Source organism: Stigmatopora nigra, chromosome 11, assembly GCF_051989575.1.
Source record: "Stigmatopora nigra isolate UIUO_SnigA chromosome 11, RoL_Snig_1.1, whole genome shotgun sequence".
Taxonomy (NCBI): Eukaryota; Metazoa; Chordata; class Actinopteri; order Syngnathiformes; family Syngnathidae; genus Stigmatopora; species Stigmatopora nigra.
Window position 1 is genome coordinate 1,267,768 of NC_135518.1, and position 18,255 is coordinate 1,286,022.

The 18,255-nt window shown below is 37.5% G+C and overlaps 1 protein-coding gene across 1 annotated transcript in view; it reads left to right on the forward strand.

The window, feature by feature from the left end:
* The window catches only part of kalrna (kalirin RhoGEF kinase a), a 201,911-nt gene that overhangs the window by 83,322 nt on the left and 100,334 nt on the right, over window positions 1-18,255 (forward strand). The window contains exons 25-32 of the mRNA XM_077728636.1: window positions 2,089-2,203; window positions 6,522-6,637; window positions 6,777-6,899; window positions 8,741-8,923; window positions 9,008-9,129; window positions 9,409-9,475; window positions 10,476-10,585; window positions 18,122-18,191. Of these exons, the coding sequence (XP_077584762.1) occupies window positions 2,089-2,203; window positions 6,522-6,637; window positions 6,777-6,899; window positions 8,741-8,923; window positions 9,008-9,129; window positions 9,409-9,475; window positions 10,476-10,585; window positions 18,122-18,191 (906 nt within the window). The remainder of the gene's footprint in view (window positions 1-2,088; window positions 2,204-6,521; window positions 6,638-6,776; window positions 6,900-8,740; window positions 8,924-9,007; window positions 9,130-9,408; window positions 9,476-10,475; window positions 10,586-18,121; window positions 18,192-18,255) is intronic.

Below are 18,255 nucleotides of genomic sequence, written 5' to 3' on the forward strand. Positions count from 1 at the left end.
GGTGAGGGAGATCCGGAGACAGGGAGTGGGCCATAGAACTGAATCAGTTCTTTATCAGATTCAGTTCTGCCCCCACTCCCCTGACCCCCCAGACCAGAAGCAACTCTCCCCCCTGAGGATGCTGACCAGGATGATGTCCATCATGGACAGCACCTCCCGGGAGACAAAGTTGGAAACCTTCACGTGGTGTCTCCTGAGAGGTCGTTCGCCGCGGCCTGCGAATTCCAACAAATACCACTCAGAGCTGCCAACAAGGAACGTGGCACCCTACGTTTTTCATCCAGCCGGAGACATTTGACTGCCCCTCACCTCCGACTACCCCCCGGATGAAATAATCCGCGTTCCAGTGGCAACTCTAGCGCTATCTGAGGGCAATCCTCAGGCGCTTGTAGTGCAACAACAACAACAACAACAACAACAGCACCTCCCATCCCCTGCATGAGTCTGTGGAGTCCTTCTGAAGCTCTTTCAGCAATAGACTGCTGCACCCTTATTGCAGGAAGGAGCGCTTCCGCAGATCAATCCTCCAATCAGCTAGCTGCCATGCTCTTTGACAAAACAAATGTCTATATCAAATGTCTATCTATGTCTCTCTCTCTCTCTATATATATATATATATATATATATATATATATGTATGTATGTATGTATGTATGTATGTATGTATGTATGTATGTATGTATGTATGTATGTATGTATGTATGTATGTATGTATGTATGTATGTATGTATGTATGTATGTATGTATGTATGTATGTATGTATGTATGTATGTATGTATGTATGTATGTATGTATGTATGTATGTATGTATGTATGTATGTATGTATGTATGTATGTATGTATGTATGTATGTATGTATGTATGTATGTATGTATGTATGTATGTATGTATGTATGTATGTATGTATGTATGTATGTATGTATGTATGTATGTATGTATGTATGTATGTATGTATGTATGTATGTATGTATGTATGTATGTATGTATGTATGTATGTATGTATGTATGTATGTATGTATGTATGTATGTATGTATGTATGTATGTATGTATGTATGTATGTATGTATGTATGTATGTATGTATGTATGTATGTATGTATGTATGTATGTATGTATGTATGTATGTATGTATGTATGTATGTATGTATGTATGTATGTATGTATGTATGTATATATATATATATATATATATATATATATATATATATATATATATATATATATATATATATATATATATATATATATATATATATATATATATATATATATATATATATAAATATAGATATATATATATTTAATATATATATATATACATACATACATACGTACACATACACATATATATATATATATATATATATATATATATATATATATATATATATATATATATATATATATATATATATATATATATATATATATATATATATATATATATATATATATATATATATATATATATATATATATATATATATATATATATATATATATATATATATATATATATATATATATATATATATATATTGTTTCATTAATAGTTGTACTTTAATATAATATAAAACAATGCAAAAAAGACATTGAGCATTTCCAGCATTATCTTGCAAGTGAGAATCCACCCTGACTCGTCCTCGTCACAGATGATTCTAAAGGACAGAATTCTCTCCTGCCCATTTAAGACATCAAATCAAAACAATTACAAGGTTATCTATTCAATCCAATTGCATAACCGTTAATCCGAAAAACACAATTAAAGTTTTAAAATTACCCAGAATAACCCCAACATATATTTATTCATGTATTTATTTATTTATTAACTTAGTTATTACATATCTATTTATGTCTAAAATTCCTTTCCTGTATCTGCATTCTCACCTTCTTGCTACTGAGACAATTAAATTTCCCGAATACGGGATGTATAAAGTTATCCAATGTAATCCAATATTGATAAAATCCTAAAATTAGTAAATTGATGATTACATAATCGAATGTGCTAATCTTGTGTGTGACAAAGGCTACTAAGTATTATGTGTGAGAAATATATTTGCCTTTTATTTGTATCTTACCTGTTCTTAAGGCATGCACACTGGCCAGGAGGAATGCTGAGGTTTTCCTTAAGTACATTCACAGGAACAACGTTAGCATCCCGGAAGCAGCCAGCCATGGCAGAGGGCCCGAACATCAGGTCAAAGGTAGAAAACCATAAAAAAATCAACACATTGTCAAAATGAAAAGAAACTATGGATATGTTAAGCCACCTATATTCTTTTTGTTACAGTACTTCTTGTGAATGTTTTCATTAAGTATTTGTGCTTGACTGTTTGTCTATGTATATTAATGGTTGTTTGTGTTTAAGGCCATAAGGCTATCCTTTTACCACTTATTTTGAGCGAATGCTTATCTTAAAACTTGCTTGTATGATGTTGTATAGTATTTCCTCGATTTTTGCATTTCATCCCTTCCATAACCACCCATATTAAGTGAATTTCCGCGAAGTAGGAACCATATATGTATGTATGAATATGTCTCATCTCATTTTCTGAACTGCTTTATCTTCACTAGGGTCGTGTGGGATGCTGGAGACTAACCCAGCTGACTTCCGGCCAGAGGCAGGGGACACCCTGATTTGGTGGCCACTCGATTGCAGAGCACAAGCAGACGGACAATCATGCACACTCACACCCATACCTAGGAGCAATTTAGAGTGTCTAATCATTCATCCATGAATGCCTTTGGAATGTGGGAGGAAACCGGAGTACCCGGAAAAAACCCACGCAGGCCGGGGAGAACACATGTGGACTGACCTCTGTGTGTATATGTTATATATATATATATATATATATATATATATATATATATATATATATATATATATATATATATATATATATATATATATATATATATATATATATATATATATATATATATATATATATATATATATATATATATATATATATATATATATATATATATATATATATATATATATATATATATATATATATATATATGTATATATATATATATATATATATATATATATATATATATATATATATATATATATATATATATATATATATATATATATATATATATATATATATATATATATATATATGTATATATATATATATATATATATATATATATATATAACATATACACACAGAGGTCAGTCCACATGTGTTCTCCCCGGCCTGCGTGGGTTTTTTCCGGGTACTATATATATATATATATATATATATATATATATATATATATATATATATATATATATATATATATATATATATATATATATATATATATATATATATATATATATATACATAATTTATTTTTATTTTTATTTTTTCAAATAGGAATTGTTTGTGGCTCTCTATGTCTAAAACAATTACTCTGACTGGGTTTGCTGATTTGACCAACCCTACGTCTGTTTCGTGTTTAGACCACAAGTTTTTCGGAACATGTTTTAGCATATGTTGCTTTAAATCATTCTCACTTTCGCTGATCTTTATCTTCACTAGGGTCGTGTGGGATGCTGGAGACTAACCCTTCATGTCATGTGGACCAACAATCACTTCTCTTGGTTTTGAGCTCAAAATCTTTAGCTGTGTTCCATGTGGGGACACTAGACGCATTCTCCGTCGCTGTCCACATTACTCATGACTCAATTTTCATCATTGGTCCCAAATCTCTGGACATAAAACCTTCATTGATCAACAAAGTTATGTGTGGCGAATAATAAGGTACATTAAACCATCAAGAAATTGATTTGATTCAACATTTAAGGCAGCACCCTCCTGCCCAACGATGAATTATTCAGTGGTCAGTGGCACCAGCATGTCTCTGGTTTGTGTTTCCGATTTTCCTTCAAATCTTTCACTACACGACGGACCATGTTACATTGTAAAATGGTATTCAGACTGCGGTCTTGTAGCTTTTGGAATTTTTGCAAGGATGTACTTCCTATTTGTGGATGGCCTGAAACACTGCTTCAGATATATTCACCCGCCTGAATAATTATTTGAAAATTTCTCCTAGATTTGTCAACTACAACTCCCTCTGACGTGCAACAAATATTCTCTTCTCAACAAATTTATAGGTGTCTGCTCTGATACCAGAACTTACATTTTGGTTGTTTCTCCTCTCACTGTTAGTTGAACTGGAGCTGACATTGGTATTATTTGAAGTGTTTCACTGTTTTGAGGAATTTGCCAGACATCGGCAGCTCTGAAGCGTATTTCGGGCTCACACAAGTGTAGTTTGCTCCTGTATCAACCAATATAGGTATTTGTTTCCCTGTCCCCCCCCCCCTTCTTGCTCCTGTCACAATGAAATTTCCCGAATATGGTATGAATAAAGTTATGCAATGCAATTTGGACTTGCATCAATGGTTCATCTTGGTTATAGATGTCACTATTTGCAACTGACCTTCCCCTGCAGGATTCTCTGGGCACCCCTAATGCCCAATATTTCACCCACCCCATGGATTAATTGGTTAATACTTAATATTGCCGTTGCAAGTTGGAGCCTTGAACCTGTGAGGGTTGACTGCCATAACCTCAATAGTCCCCATCTGGAGCATCCATGGATTAGACAGGCAATTATGTCGAATGTAACCGGATTGTTGGCATCCCCAGAATCTCAGAGGCGTCTGAGGAGGATCGCTTTTCTGCTGATTTCTCCTCCTTGCTCTGGCTTTTGCTGCTGTCTAAGGCTGTCTCCTTGACTGGCAACTGGGTGGCTCTTGCTAACAACAGGACAGGCCAGGACTGGTGCCTCCAGGGTTGCCTTGGAATCTTCGGCTGAGGCTTGAACTCTCCTTTTGTTCTTAATGGACAGTTCCTTGAGCTGTAGCTGAGCCACTTTTCTTTGCAGTTCTTTGTCTTGGTCCTTCAGCCATTGTTTATCCCGGCTGTACTCATCAATGGCGTGCACCACGTGCTCATAAAACTTTCGATGTGACTTTGACGCAAGTCCCACCACACCCTCCAGCCTGCTTCTCACTAGAGTTGGCATGGCTTCAACAACCGCTCTTCTGAATAGCGTCGTCATCAGACGACTGTTGTGAACCTCCTCTTCTGTTTCCTGTTTCCACCTTTTAAGCTCCTGGCTGATGTATTCGACAGGCTTTTCCGTAACGGTGATCGGCTGTCCTTTCAGGGCCTTGGAATCAATCTTGATTGGATATTCCCTCCTTAATGTTGCTAACAAGTCTCTGGGGTACAGATTGAACTCAACTCCATCCGCCTCTGGGTTACGCGTCCAGTGATGTCTTCTTTGATACAGGACATTTTCCATTGTTGGCATTCCCAGAACTCTCCACTACAATGCTTTGATGCCAACTTGCTTCATGATTTTGCCCATTGTCTCTTCTTCAAATGCCTTTATACACTTGCTGGTACCCTCATGAATAACAGGGAGCCGTGCCACAAACCCCTCAAGGTCTAAGGTTGGTAAATATTGTCCCTGGGCTCCTTTTATTAAGAAATCGGAAATTGATTCGTAGGATCAGTATACCTATCTGGAGGGTGAATGCCGGGTCTGTCTGTATCTGAGAGCATAATGTTTACCTTCCTTGCTTTGTCATTTCTCTAAGAGCTTGATCTCTTTCTGCATGACAATTTAGCACATTAGACATATATATATATATATATATATATATATATATATATATATATATATATATATATATATATATATATATATATATATATATATATATATATATATATATATATATATATATATATATATATATATATATATATATATATATATATATATATATATATATATATATATATATATATATATATATATATATATATATATATATATATATATATATATATATATATATATATATATATATATATATATATATATATATATATATATATATATATATATATATATATATATATATATATATATATATATATATATATATATATATATATTTATATATATATATATATATATATATATATATATATATATATATATATATATATATATATATATATATATATATATATATATATATATATATATATTTATATATATATATATATATATATATATATATATATATATATATATATATATATATATATATATATATATATATATAAAACATATATATATATATAAAACATATATATATATATATATATATATATATATATATATATATATATATATATATATATATATATATATATATATATATATATATATATATATATATATATATATATATATATATATATATATATATATATATATATATATATATATATATATATATATATATATATATATATATATATATATATATATATATATATATATATATATATATATATATATATATATATATATATATATATATATATATATATATATATATATATATATATATATATATATATATATATATATATATATATATATATACATAAACAAGTGTATATCTCTATTCTTTATCTTTAGCTATTCTGAATGAGCTGCTACAGAGGGAGAACAGAGTCTTGCACTACTGGACTCTGAAAAAGAGAAGGCTGGACCAATGTCAACAATACTTTGTCTTTGAACGCAGCGCCAAGAAGGTGTGTATGTGTGCGTGTGTGTAAATGTGTATATGTGCAAACTGAAGGAACATCTGCTCAATTTTATGATTTATGAAAACGATTGAGAAAGAGTCCCTATCATATAATAAATATTTTATCTGCGGGTGCGTGTGTGCAGGCCCTTGACTGGATTCAGGAGACAGGTGACGCTTATCTGGCTACACATCCATCATCTGGTGACAGCAGCAAGGAAACCCAGCAGCTCCTCAGTGACCATCATCATTTTAAATTGTCTGCCAAGGTATTGTAGATTGTGAGTCTTGTGTAAAGAAGTGTGCATGAGTGTGTTTTTGTCTGTGCCATTGGCTGATTACGTTACATAAGTGTTTCATATTTACATCAAGTAGCACCCTAAAATCTCAGTTGCCTTGCCCTTGTTAAAGGGAAGTAATTGCTTTCCCAAAATCACGTGATGTTTTGTTTTGACTATTATAGAGTGTATGTTGAAAAAAATGTCATCGTCCATTAAATATGTTCCACACTCATTGAAGTAAACCGGATTTTCCATGCACAAGCTGCAGGAGATCTGAAAAAACCTACCATGGCCAAATATTGCTTTTACTTAAACGACAGTGCAACTTATGCTTTAAAATTATTCACACAATATATATTCCCAAATTTACCAGAAAAACTGAAGCAAAGTTCGGGTGCACGTTATACAAGTAACTCGGTGAAACACTGCGCTCCGCCGGTGACATAAAATCTGTTTTCATCGGCCAGATGGGGCACGCGAGCCCGTTCTATTGGCTGGTGCACACAAAAAAGAACACAAAAAGAATGGAATTCATTCTTTGTTTAATCTGATGATGATGAATCAGACTTTTAAAAAAATTAATATTATGATGATTAATTAGACTTTAAGTAATTGAAATTGTAAATACCCTTTGAGATTTGTGTTCAAAAAACGGCAGTCTGGTTATTGTGCTATGTGTTTTTAAATCTGCCACAGGTGTGTTGCACTGCCCCACCTCTTTGGCTTAATTAGAAATGTTAATATTTGTAACTAAATAATTAACATATCTTAATCAAATTATTTGCAGGCCCGTACACAGTTTCGAGGGACCCCCGAGGCGATCGTCTAATGGCTGGCAGAAAGTTTTGAACACATACACTCTTTAATAGCTCCAAGCATTTTTTTACGTTATTTAACTCTCATCCACCCCTCTTTGTCTGACCCCCGGACCTCTGTATGGCCGCACCACCAGTCTCTAAGTTTCATCCCGATAGGTTCACCAATAAGTATTCCCAATTCACCATTCAATAAAGGAGGCATCTGAAATCATATCCTTTTATTCTTGCAAGAAGAGAACCGATCCACCCGCGTCTCCGGTCAGATGATTGTCAAGACCCCAATGTCTCTTTTGCTAATATATTCATAAGATTTAACAACATGCATCACAGATGTCTAAACATTATTTAGAGTCTCATAACAATTTGTGTCAGTTCTCAAAACTATTGTAGGTCTGTTGAATCTTCCCTGAAGAGTTTTAATGTGAACGATCCTAAGAAGCCAAGCTTCCCAAAAAAAATCCCCAGTTCCCAAGAGCTTGTTGTGAACCATCTTCAGAAGCCGATGATTTCCAAAACAATTTACCGTTATCTTGATGTGAACCCAAGTCTAGAGAAGTCCAGGTGTGAAAGGGGAGTCACCTCCAAAGTTGTTTTGGTTAACTTTGGAGCGAGCATTTCTCTTGCAAGAAATGTATTAAAATGCCTTGTTTTAATGTCAATAAACTCCATTGCAAGCACATGTATATAATGAGTATATTTAAAACAAATTTAAAATAATGATAAACCTAACACATCCCTTGTAAGTTGTCTCTGAAGAGGGGGAAAGGGCAAATGGATTTGCACAAGATCTTACTAATTCAATCAATGGGTTCAAGCTACTTACCATTTGGTTCACACAATTGTGTTTTAGCAATAGAGAAATCCTCTAATGCAGTTAGTTGCTCTACTAATTGGTTGAGTTGAAAAGTGTCACAATTTATTACAATTGAATTAGATCCCACATTTTGATAACCCAAGTACCGGTACAAACCAATTAAAGCAGCAGTAAACATTGTGTGGCCATGTCTCCAGCAAACAAAGGAAAAGGTGAAGCTTCTCACTCAGCTTGCTGACAACCTTGTGGAGAAAGGCCATGTACACGTTACAGAACTTAAGCGTTGGGTGAGCACGGTTGACCGCCGTTACCGCGACTTCTCCATGCGTATGGCCAAGTACCAGGAAAACCTTGAGCGAACTCTAGGAGTATTCTCTGAGGTGGGAAATATATCTCCTACTCTGCCTCTTATACATGTGGACATGTTTAGTAATTTTTTGTTTTGTTTTCCTCTTCATCTTTAGAACAACAAAGATTTAGAGTTAGATATTATTCCTGCCAGTTTGTCGGACGACCCTGAAATTACGCTACGAGAGCCTTCTGATGAGGTCAATGAGGCGAAAAGGAAATCTGCAAGGAAGAAAGAGTGAGTATAGCTAGGAAACAGACAAACAAAGTGGAAATGGCTTCTGTTTTAACAAAAATCATAATATGAAAGGGTCATATATGCAAAGTCTATCAGTACAGCAGTGCAATTAACCTATTCTGGAACATCTACTTGACACACATCTACTGTAACTGCAAAAGCAATAGAAGCATTTTAAAAAAAATAAAATATTCATTTTGAATAATACCGCCAACACCACCCAATTTATTCCTACCAAGCTTGGACACTATACATAAAAATCTGTCTATTTTTCTGCAGGTTTATCATGGCTGAGCTTCTGCAGACTGAGAAGACCTATGTGAGAGATCTCCAGGAATGTCTAGAGGTGAGAAAACTATCATCTCTTCCTGTGGCCCTCAAATTTTATTGGCTGTAAAGAAGAACATTATTTTTATGTGTGGAGCTTCTCGTCTACACCATACCTATTTCAAATCAGAGATTTAATGTTTTTATTCTTCAGATTTTAGTAAAAATCAATTATTGTGATGTAAATGGCCACAATCAATCCAACCTGCTAAGAAATACTAGATGCAAATACTGTATTTAAGCCTTAATAGAGGGTGGCCTGGGACCCAAGGGGTTAGCACATACATGGGTAAACTACGGCCCCCGAGGCATTTTAATCCGGCCCGCCGACGTTGTCCAAATAATGTTTTTTTTTTCCAAGACGGCGCCGTCACATGGAAGCCAGTGGCAGTAGCTCTGTCCACTCCTATTTGTTTTTCGTGTTTTACAGCCCATTTATCATTTTTTAAATTACATTTTAATATTTCTTAATTCATTCCTTTTTACTTTACTTTGTACTTTATACTTTTTACTTCAAGGATGAGTGATGAGTATGTTAATACTTTAGTCCTTATTTTTGTAAATGTTTCATATGTACTGTTAACGGATGCAGTTTTTTTTATGTATCGTATCTTGTGCTGACCCGGCCCATCTGTCAAGTTTTTAAAGTCAATGTGTGCCCCGGGCCGAAAGGTTTGCCCACCCCTGGGTGAGCACATCGGCCCCATAGTTCTAATGTCAAGGTTTCAATCCATAAAAGGTTGCAATCTTCCTGTGTAGAATTTCCATGCTCTCCCCGGGCTTGCGTGGGTTTCTACAGGTACTGCGGTTTCATTCCATGCATGTTAGGCAGGTTGAATACTTTAAAAGGTATGAGTCTCTTTGTGCCCTGTGATTGACTGGGATAGGTTCCAGTACCCAACGCGACCCCGGCACCGTGGAGATAAGCGATACAGAAAGTGAATGCATGAAGCCTTCATGGTGGTTGTTAGCTGGTAGCATTTTAGTCATAGCACAGATGGTTCTCTCTTTTATTCCAGACATATTTGTGTGAAATGATCAATGGTGGTGACGAAATACCACCTGTCATTGCCAACAAGGAGCTTGTCATCTTTGGCAACATGCAGGAGATCTATGATTTTCACAACAAGTGAGTGACGTTTAAGAACCATTATTCATTCTTCCTTACAAATGGAAACACATTTGCTGTACTATAAAGTTGTGTGGAATGCAAAGTTCTTCTGAACTTTTCTATGAGGATGTTTTTTTCTTGTGAATTTTAATGTTTACTTTGCAAAAACTGCCGTGGAAAAGTAATTAAATGCCTCTAAATTTGGAAACAAGGATTCCATCCCTAGTGGATTTGAACTTACCTTTGTGTAGTTTGCATGTTTTCGCTTGCGTTTCCTCCAGGTATTATGGTTTCCTCCCATATTAAAAAAGCCCACACATGGTAGGCTGTTTGAACAGTCTAAATTGTCCCTAGGTATGAGTATAAGCATGAATGTTTTTTTCTGTCTGAATATGACCTGCGATTGGCTGGAAACCAATTCAGGGTGTCCCATTGTTGGCGGAGATAGACTCCAGCAACCCTTGTGAGGATAAGCGTGCCAGAAAATGAATGAATAATGTTTAAATTTATTTGAGACTCCATGAATACATCATAAATAACTAATAATTAACATCCTCCCCGCCCCCAAACCTACTAACTCAAAAATACATTTCATTTTAGCAACTCATTTATTCTAAAGAACAGTATCTTCAAATATAAGCTTAATGTGTTCCGAGACTGGGCTCGTATGTCAATTTACTCGAATCTCAAATCATTTTTTCCCCATAGAAACTAACTAAATACAAAGTAATCCATTCCCACCCCCTCAAAAAACACACACAAAAAAACCTCAGGACATTACAATGGAGAAACACATTTTAATTTGTTTTAATTCAACTCCTACTCACAAAGTAAAAAATACCGATCTAGTGGTTAGGAACTCCAATACTAAAATGTGACATGTTTCAGTGGAGACAGACGGTAATGGTTTACCGCAGAGTGCGCAGACGAGAGAGAAAGGACAGGAGAGAGACAGACGGCTACACACTCGTAACATAACATCAGCTTTAAACTAAATTTAAATGAAATGAGATAACTACACACACTTAAAATAATTTTTAATCTTACGTTACACTAAATTTAAACCTTGTGCTATAAGATGTATACCACTGCAGGTTATGGGTAGGAACTTGCTGCTTCTCCATGCCTCATAACCAAACTGATTTTATCAAATTATCAAACCAGCCACGCTTGGCTTTGAAGTATTCCTCTGGTGTTGTTTTCAGATGCTTGGTTTGGTTTGGATTGGATAACTTTATTCATTCCGTATTCGGGAAATTACATTGTGGTAGTACCACGAAGGTGATTAGACAGAACTGCAAAGCAAAAAGGCCAAATTACAAAGCAAATCAAAGAATCATCAAATCATTAAAACACGAAAGCAGCAAAAACACAAAACCAACAAGAGTGGAGGGAACTACCGCGGCCACCGGCTGCCGCTTAAACAGCGCCATTTTGGTTGCGGTAACTGAATCGGACTCAAAAACACGTTGTAAAGTTGGACAAAAACTGGAACCACACAGAACAGCAAAGCAAAAGCACAAAGTACAAAGCAAATCAAAGTGATATAATCATCAAATCATTCAAACATAAAAGCAGCAAAAACACAAAATGAACAAGAGTGGACGGAGCTTCCGCCGGCGGCTGCCGCTTAAACAGCGCCATTTTGGTTGCGGTAGCTGAATCGGACTAAAAAAGACAATGACATCAATTGAAGGCTGAGGTATTGTCAATGAAAATCATCCTCACATAGGTGGCTCAGTGCTGTGTGCAGAGCTACGGTGATGGCATCCTCAGTGGACCTGTTTGTTCAATAAGCAAACTGGTGATGGTCAACTGAGAGATTGAATCCCTGATGTGGCGGGTGACCAACTTTTCAAAGCACTTCATGATCACAGGCACAAGTGCAATAGGCCTGTAATCATTCAGGCTGTCAATGGTTGGCTTTTAATAATGGTGGCAGATTTCAGGCAGGAGGGGATGATGGATCGTTGCAGGGAACAATTGAACATCTTTGTGAAAACCCCAGTCAGCGGGTCCCCATAGGCTTTGAGCACCTTCCCAGGTACTCTGTCAGGGCTTGCAGCCTTCCTGGTGTTCACATTTTGCAGTACCCATCTCACTTCATGTTCCTAAAGCTTCAGTGTACTGCTACAGGGTGGTGGTGGATGTGTTGAGACTGAATCCGATTTGTCAGTCTCAAAGCAGTCAAAGAACCAGTTCAGTTCCTCTGCTAGTAAGATATCTGTGTTAACAGACACCTTATTTCCATTGTAGTTGGTCATGTGTCGTATTCCCTGCTACATCTTCTTTGGGTTATTTTGTGTGCAGTGCTCCTTAATTGTCCTTAAATATGCTGCTTTGCACTTTCTAATACCTCTCTTCAGGTCTGATCATGCTTTGTTGAAGTCACCGGCGACAATAAAGACTCCATCGGGGTGGTCAAGCTGCTGTCTGTTTACAGTCGCTAGCAAGAGGCCAAGTGCCGTGCTAACGTTAGCATCCTGTGGGATGTAAACAGCCATTAAAATGACTACTCTTAGCTCCCTTGGTAGATAGAAGGCCCTGCACAGAACTGCCAAGAGCTCTTAATCAGGAGAACAGTGAGTGGTAATGATCCTACTGTTGCAGCACCAGTCGTGTCTACACGTTTCCGTGATGAGAATAATGTTGCAGTTCCTGACAAAGCTGTTGGGAGCAAAGTGAAGTTCCAAATCGCTGAGTGAGTTGACTATCCATGGAGATTCCGGTGGTCTCTATATGCCCTCAGGGATATTGTAGGTTTATTGGTAATCTGTTGCAATGGATATATCGCATCTCCTACCGAAATTTTTCACGTCCTAGCGACTGTAGAAAAAGTTTGCCTCGCAGATTTTTGTAAATAACAATAAGACTGAGAAAACAAAGTACCAAACTGGAGAGCAAGAAGCCGCTGCACCCATGTGCGCCGCCATCTTGGATCAACTACAAACAGCACGAATGAGTCAGCAAGTAAATTCAGGAATGCAAACTACCAAGATAATCACAATAATAATCATCCGATAGTCAGATTGTCTTATGGGGATTGTTGTCTTTAAATGCGGGATGCTCCTGATGCGACATTGATGCATTACCCAATTCTGCCCCTACGGCACAATCGACTTCTAAATAGACACAGAATATGACAATTTGGATGTTTACATGTTTTAAAGAGATGGGTTGAATTGACATATCTATGCCATTGACATATCTATGCCTATGTCTATGTATATTTCTATGTCTACATCTTTTTGTTCATCATAGGGCGCCGTTCAAAGCGGCTGCTTGTTGCAATAGTTCCCTAAACCCTCACTCGAATTCTGTGTTTTTACAGCTTTTTTACGGATATTTTATCCTTTATTTTTATGTTTTATTGTCTCTTGAGACTTTACTTGTTACTTCACTTTATATATTATATTCGATACTTTAATGTTTTGGACTTTACTTTCAAGACTCTACTCCAAGACTCAGGCTGTAGGAGAGGCAGTCTTTGATCTATTAGTTTAGTCTATCTTTTCAAATTCAAATTTCAAATTTTGGACACTATTTTTTGACCCACTTAGCCATGCCTACGCTGCTTTACACAAATGATCAACTGTTAGCGCTACGCAACACCGGGATTCCCCTGGACCTGGACTTGGACCTTCCCGCTGAGTTAAAGAAGAAGAGAAGAGGATGCAGAGGCGGACGAAAATGTCAGGAGAAAAAGCGACGCTTCACACCCAGCATTCCATCTATTATAATGGGGAACGTAAGATCTCTCCCCAATAAGATGGAAGAGCTAACGGCGCTGACCAAACAACAAGGACAATATCGGAGCACCTGCATTATGTGCTTCACGGACACCTGGCTGGATGAGCGAATTCCAGACTCTCTCATCTCCTTGGATGGCTTTCAGCTGGTGAGGGCGGACAGAGACGCTAAGGAAAGCGGTAGGAAGAAAGGTGGGGACTAGCTGTCTTTAATAATAGTAGATGGTGCAGTCCTGGGCATATTACTGTGAAGGAGCAACTTTGCACTCGAGATATCGAGCTAGAAGCTGTTAGCATCAGGCCGTTTTACATCCCCCGGGAGTTCTCGAATCGTCATCGTATTAACTGTGTATACCTCCTTCGGCCGATATGGCAGTGGCTCGCGACCTGCTCCACGCTACTGTGTCCCGGCTACAGACGTCACACCCCCAGTCTCTCCTTCTTATCTCTGGTGATTTTAACCATGCTCCCTTGACTTCGACTCTCCCCACCTTCACTCAGTATGTGAAGTGCCACACCAGGGAATGAAAAACTGTGGACCTGCTGTATGCCAAAACAAAGGAGGCATACAGCTCAGTCTCCCTGCCCCCACTGGGCTGGTCAGACCAAAACCTGGTCCATCTGATCCCCACCTACATCCCTATGGTGAGGAAAATTAAACCTACCACGAGGATCATACAAAGATGGACCGAGGAGACCAGCATGGTACTTAGGGTCTGTTTTGAGACAACTGACTAGGAGGTGCTGTGCAATTCACATGGGGAAGACATCGGCAGCTCGACCCACTGCATCACAGATTACATTAACTTCTGTGTGGAGAACATTGTACCCTCCAAGAAGGTCCGTTGTTACTCCAACAATAAGCCGTGGGTCACCAGGGAACTATGGGCTCCCCTGAACAAGAAGAAGAGGGATTTTAGGTCTGGGGAGAAGGAGAGTCTTAAAACAGTCCAGAAGAAGCTGAAGAGAGAGATAAGGAGGGGAAAGACCAGCTACAGGAGGAGGCTAGAGGAGCAACTCCAAAGAGGCAACACCAAAGAGGTATGGAGGAGCTTGAGGACCATCTCGGGCCACGGAGGCAACAGTGGGAGAGGCCCGGAGTCCGGAAACGGGGAGTGGGCCAATGAACTGAATCAGTTCTTTAACAGATTCAGCCCTGCCCCTGCTCCCCTGACCCCCCAGACCAGAAGCAACTCTCCCCCCTCGTTCTCCTCTTCCTCCCCCATTTCCTCCCCCTCTTCCACCGGTCTCTGCATCACTGTCGATCAGGTGACAAAACAACTAAAGAAGATCAAGGCAAGGAAGGCTACCGGTCCAGACGGCCTAAGCTCCAGACTACTGAGAGAGTGTGCGTATCAGCTTGGCACAGTGATTCTGCATATCTTCAACCTCGGTCTGCGGAAGGTCCCCACCTTGTGGAAAACTTCCTGCGTGGTCCCAGTTCCAAAGACTGCGAACCTCAGGGAGGCAAACCACTTCCAGCCAGTAGCACTAACCTCTCACCTGATCAAGACACTGGAGAGGATCATCCTCAACCACCTCAGCCCCCTGATGAATGCAGAGCTGGACCCTCTGCAGTTCGCCTATCGTCCAGGCATTGGTGTGGAAGATGCTACTTCTGACCTGATGCACAGGTCTCTTTCACACCTGGAGAACTCTGGAAGCACGGTGAGAATGATGTTTTTTGACCTCTCCAGTGCATTCAACACCATTCAGCCGGTCCTTCTGAGAGAGAAACTGGAAGAGGCTGGAGTAAGAAACCACCTGGCCGCATAGATAATCAACTTCCTCACGGACAGACCACAATATGTGAGACTCCAGTGCGTCTGATGTGGTAACTTGCAGCACGGGGGCCCCACAAGGCACAGTGCTTTCCCCACTCCTCTTCTCCCTCTACACTTCAGACTTTAAACATAATTCAGACACCTGCCACCTCCAGAAGTTCTCTGGTGACACCGCCATTGTTGGACGAGTGACTGACGGTAACGACCTGGAGTACAGGGGAGTCATCACAGCCTTTGTCGACTGGTGTAGGCAAAACCACCTCTACATCATCACCAATAAGACAAAGGAAATGGTCGTCGACTTTCGGAGGATACCTCAACAGACCACTCAGGTGAACATCCAGGGTAAAGACATTGAAATCGTGGAGAATTTGAAGTACCTGGGTGTTCACCTCAACAGCAAACTAGACTGGTCCACAAACATAGATGCCCTGTACAGAAGGGGCCAAAGCCGCCTCCACCTATTGAGGAGTCTACGGTCCTTTGGAGTGTGCAGGTCACTGCTGAGGACCTTCTACGACACTGTGGTGGCATCTACTGTGTTTTATGCTGTTGGGGAAGCGGGATCTCGGAGAGGGACAGGAACAGGCTAAACAAGCTGATCAGGAGGGCCAGCTCTGTTCTGGGCTGTCCTTTGGACTCTGTGGAGGATATATAAGGCATTTTCCACATAAATAGCTAGTTAATAGTAAGTTAGTAAATAAATACATGAAAAAATATATAAATAAGTACTGTGTTGCTGAAATATATATATATATATATATATATATATATATATATATATATATATATATATATATATATATATATATATATATATATATATATATATATATATATATATATATATATTTCAGCAACACAGTACTTATTTATATATTTGTTCATGTATTTATTTATTAACTTACTATTAACTAGCTATATATATATATATATATATATATATATATATATATATATATATATATATATATATATATATATATTTCAGCAACACAGTACTTATTTATATATTTGTTCATGTATTTATTTATTAACTTACTATTAACTAGCTATTTATGTGGAAAATGCCTTTCCTATTTCTGCATCCTCACCCTCTTGATACTGCAACAAAGAAATTTCCCGAATGCGGGATGAATAAAGTTATCCAATGTCTATGTCTACATCCGATTTTGTTTAGTTTTGGTATGTACAGGTCTTTTTTATTTTGTAAGGCGTTTTGAGTCATTAAAATTATGATCATGAGCACAGTTCGTCTCGTTCCCTCCTGCTTCCCCATTACTGGGTCCAAATCCCCCCGATCGCGCCACAACGTCTCGGCGCAATCATAACAGCTGTGTCATATATATAAACTTTTTTATATCTGTACTTGTGTACTAAAATTTCTGTATTGGTGCGAAAACATGCATTCCGATAGTTATAACGGGGGCGATTCTACCTACTTCTCAGTTTTTCGTATATCGTGCCCATGTCTGGTCCACATTAACCGTTATATTCGAAGAATTATTGTACTGTACTCCAGTGCGATTTACATTTAGTTTTTTCAGTCATCTTTTATTCTTTGGTTGATTTTACTAATACTCTAGTACTCTCTTCCGAAGAAACATTTCTTGCATTTTGCAACTGGACGTGAAATCCCCTCTCTTAAATTCATTAACTAATTATTTATTCATTCATTAATAATTTTTTGGAACCCATATTAAAGAATTTACTGATTGCTCATTACACCGGAAATATGTTTGTGTGCAGTAGAAATATTAGTGATTCATTTCGTGGTAATCCTGCTACTGTTGAAACTGCTGATGTTCAGTGTGAACATAACTTAACTAGTGGCTTTCTCATTTCTTACATTTTCCAAGTTTTCTGGCCTTTACTGTCAAATGTACCCATTGTTGGGAGATGAAGTGGGCGTGCTGAGATTCTTGTCTATGTTGGAAAGTCAAGCCTGAGAAAATAGCATTGGAGAATGGACGAGTCATCATTGAAAACATTTGACATGTCTGTTCTGTGTGCACTTTAAGTATTTTCCTGAAGGAGCTTATCAACTATGAACAGCTGCCAGAGGATGTGGGCCACTGCTTTGTTACCTGGGTAAAGCCTCCTAGTTAATTTTGTGAATGGAAAAACAAATTATATACCATACATAACCATTGTC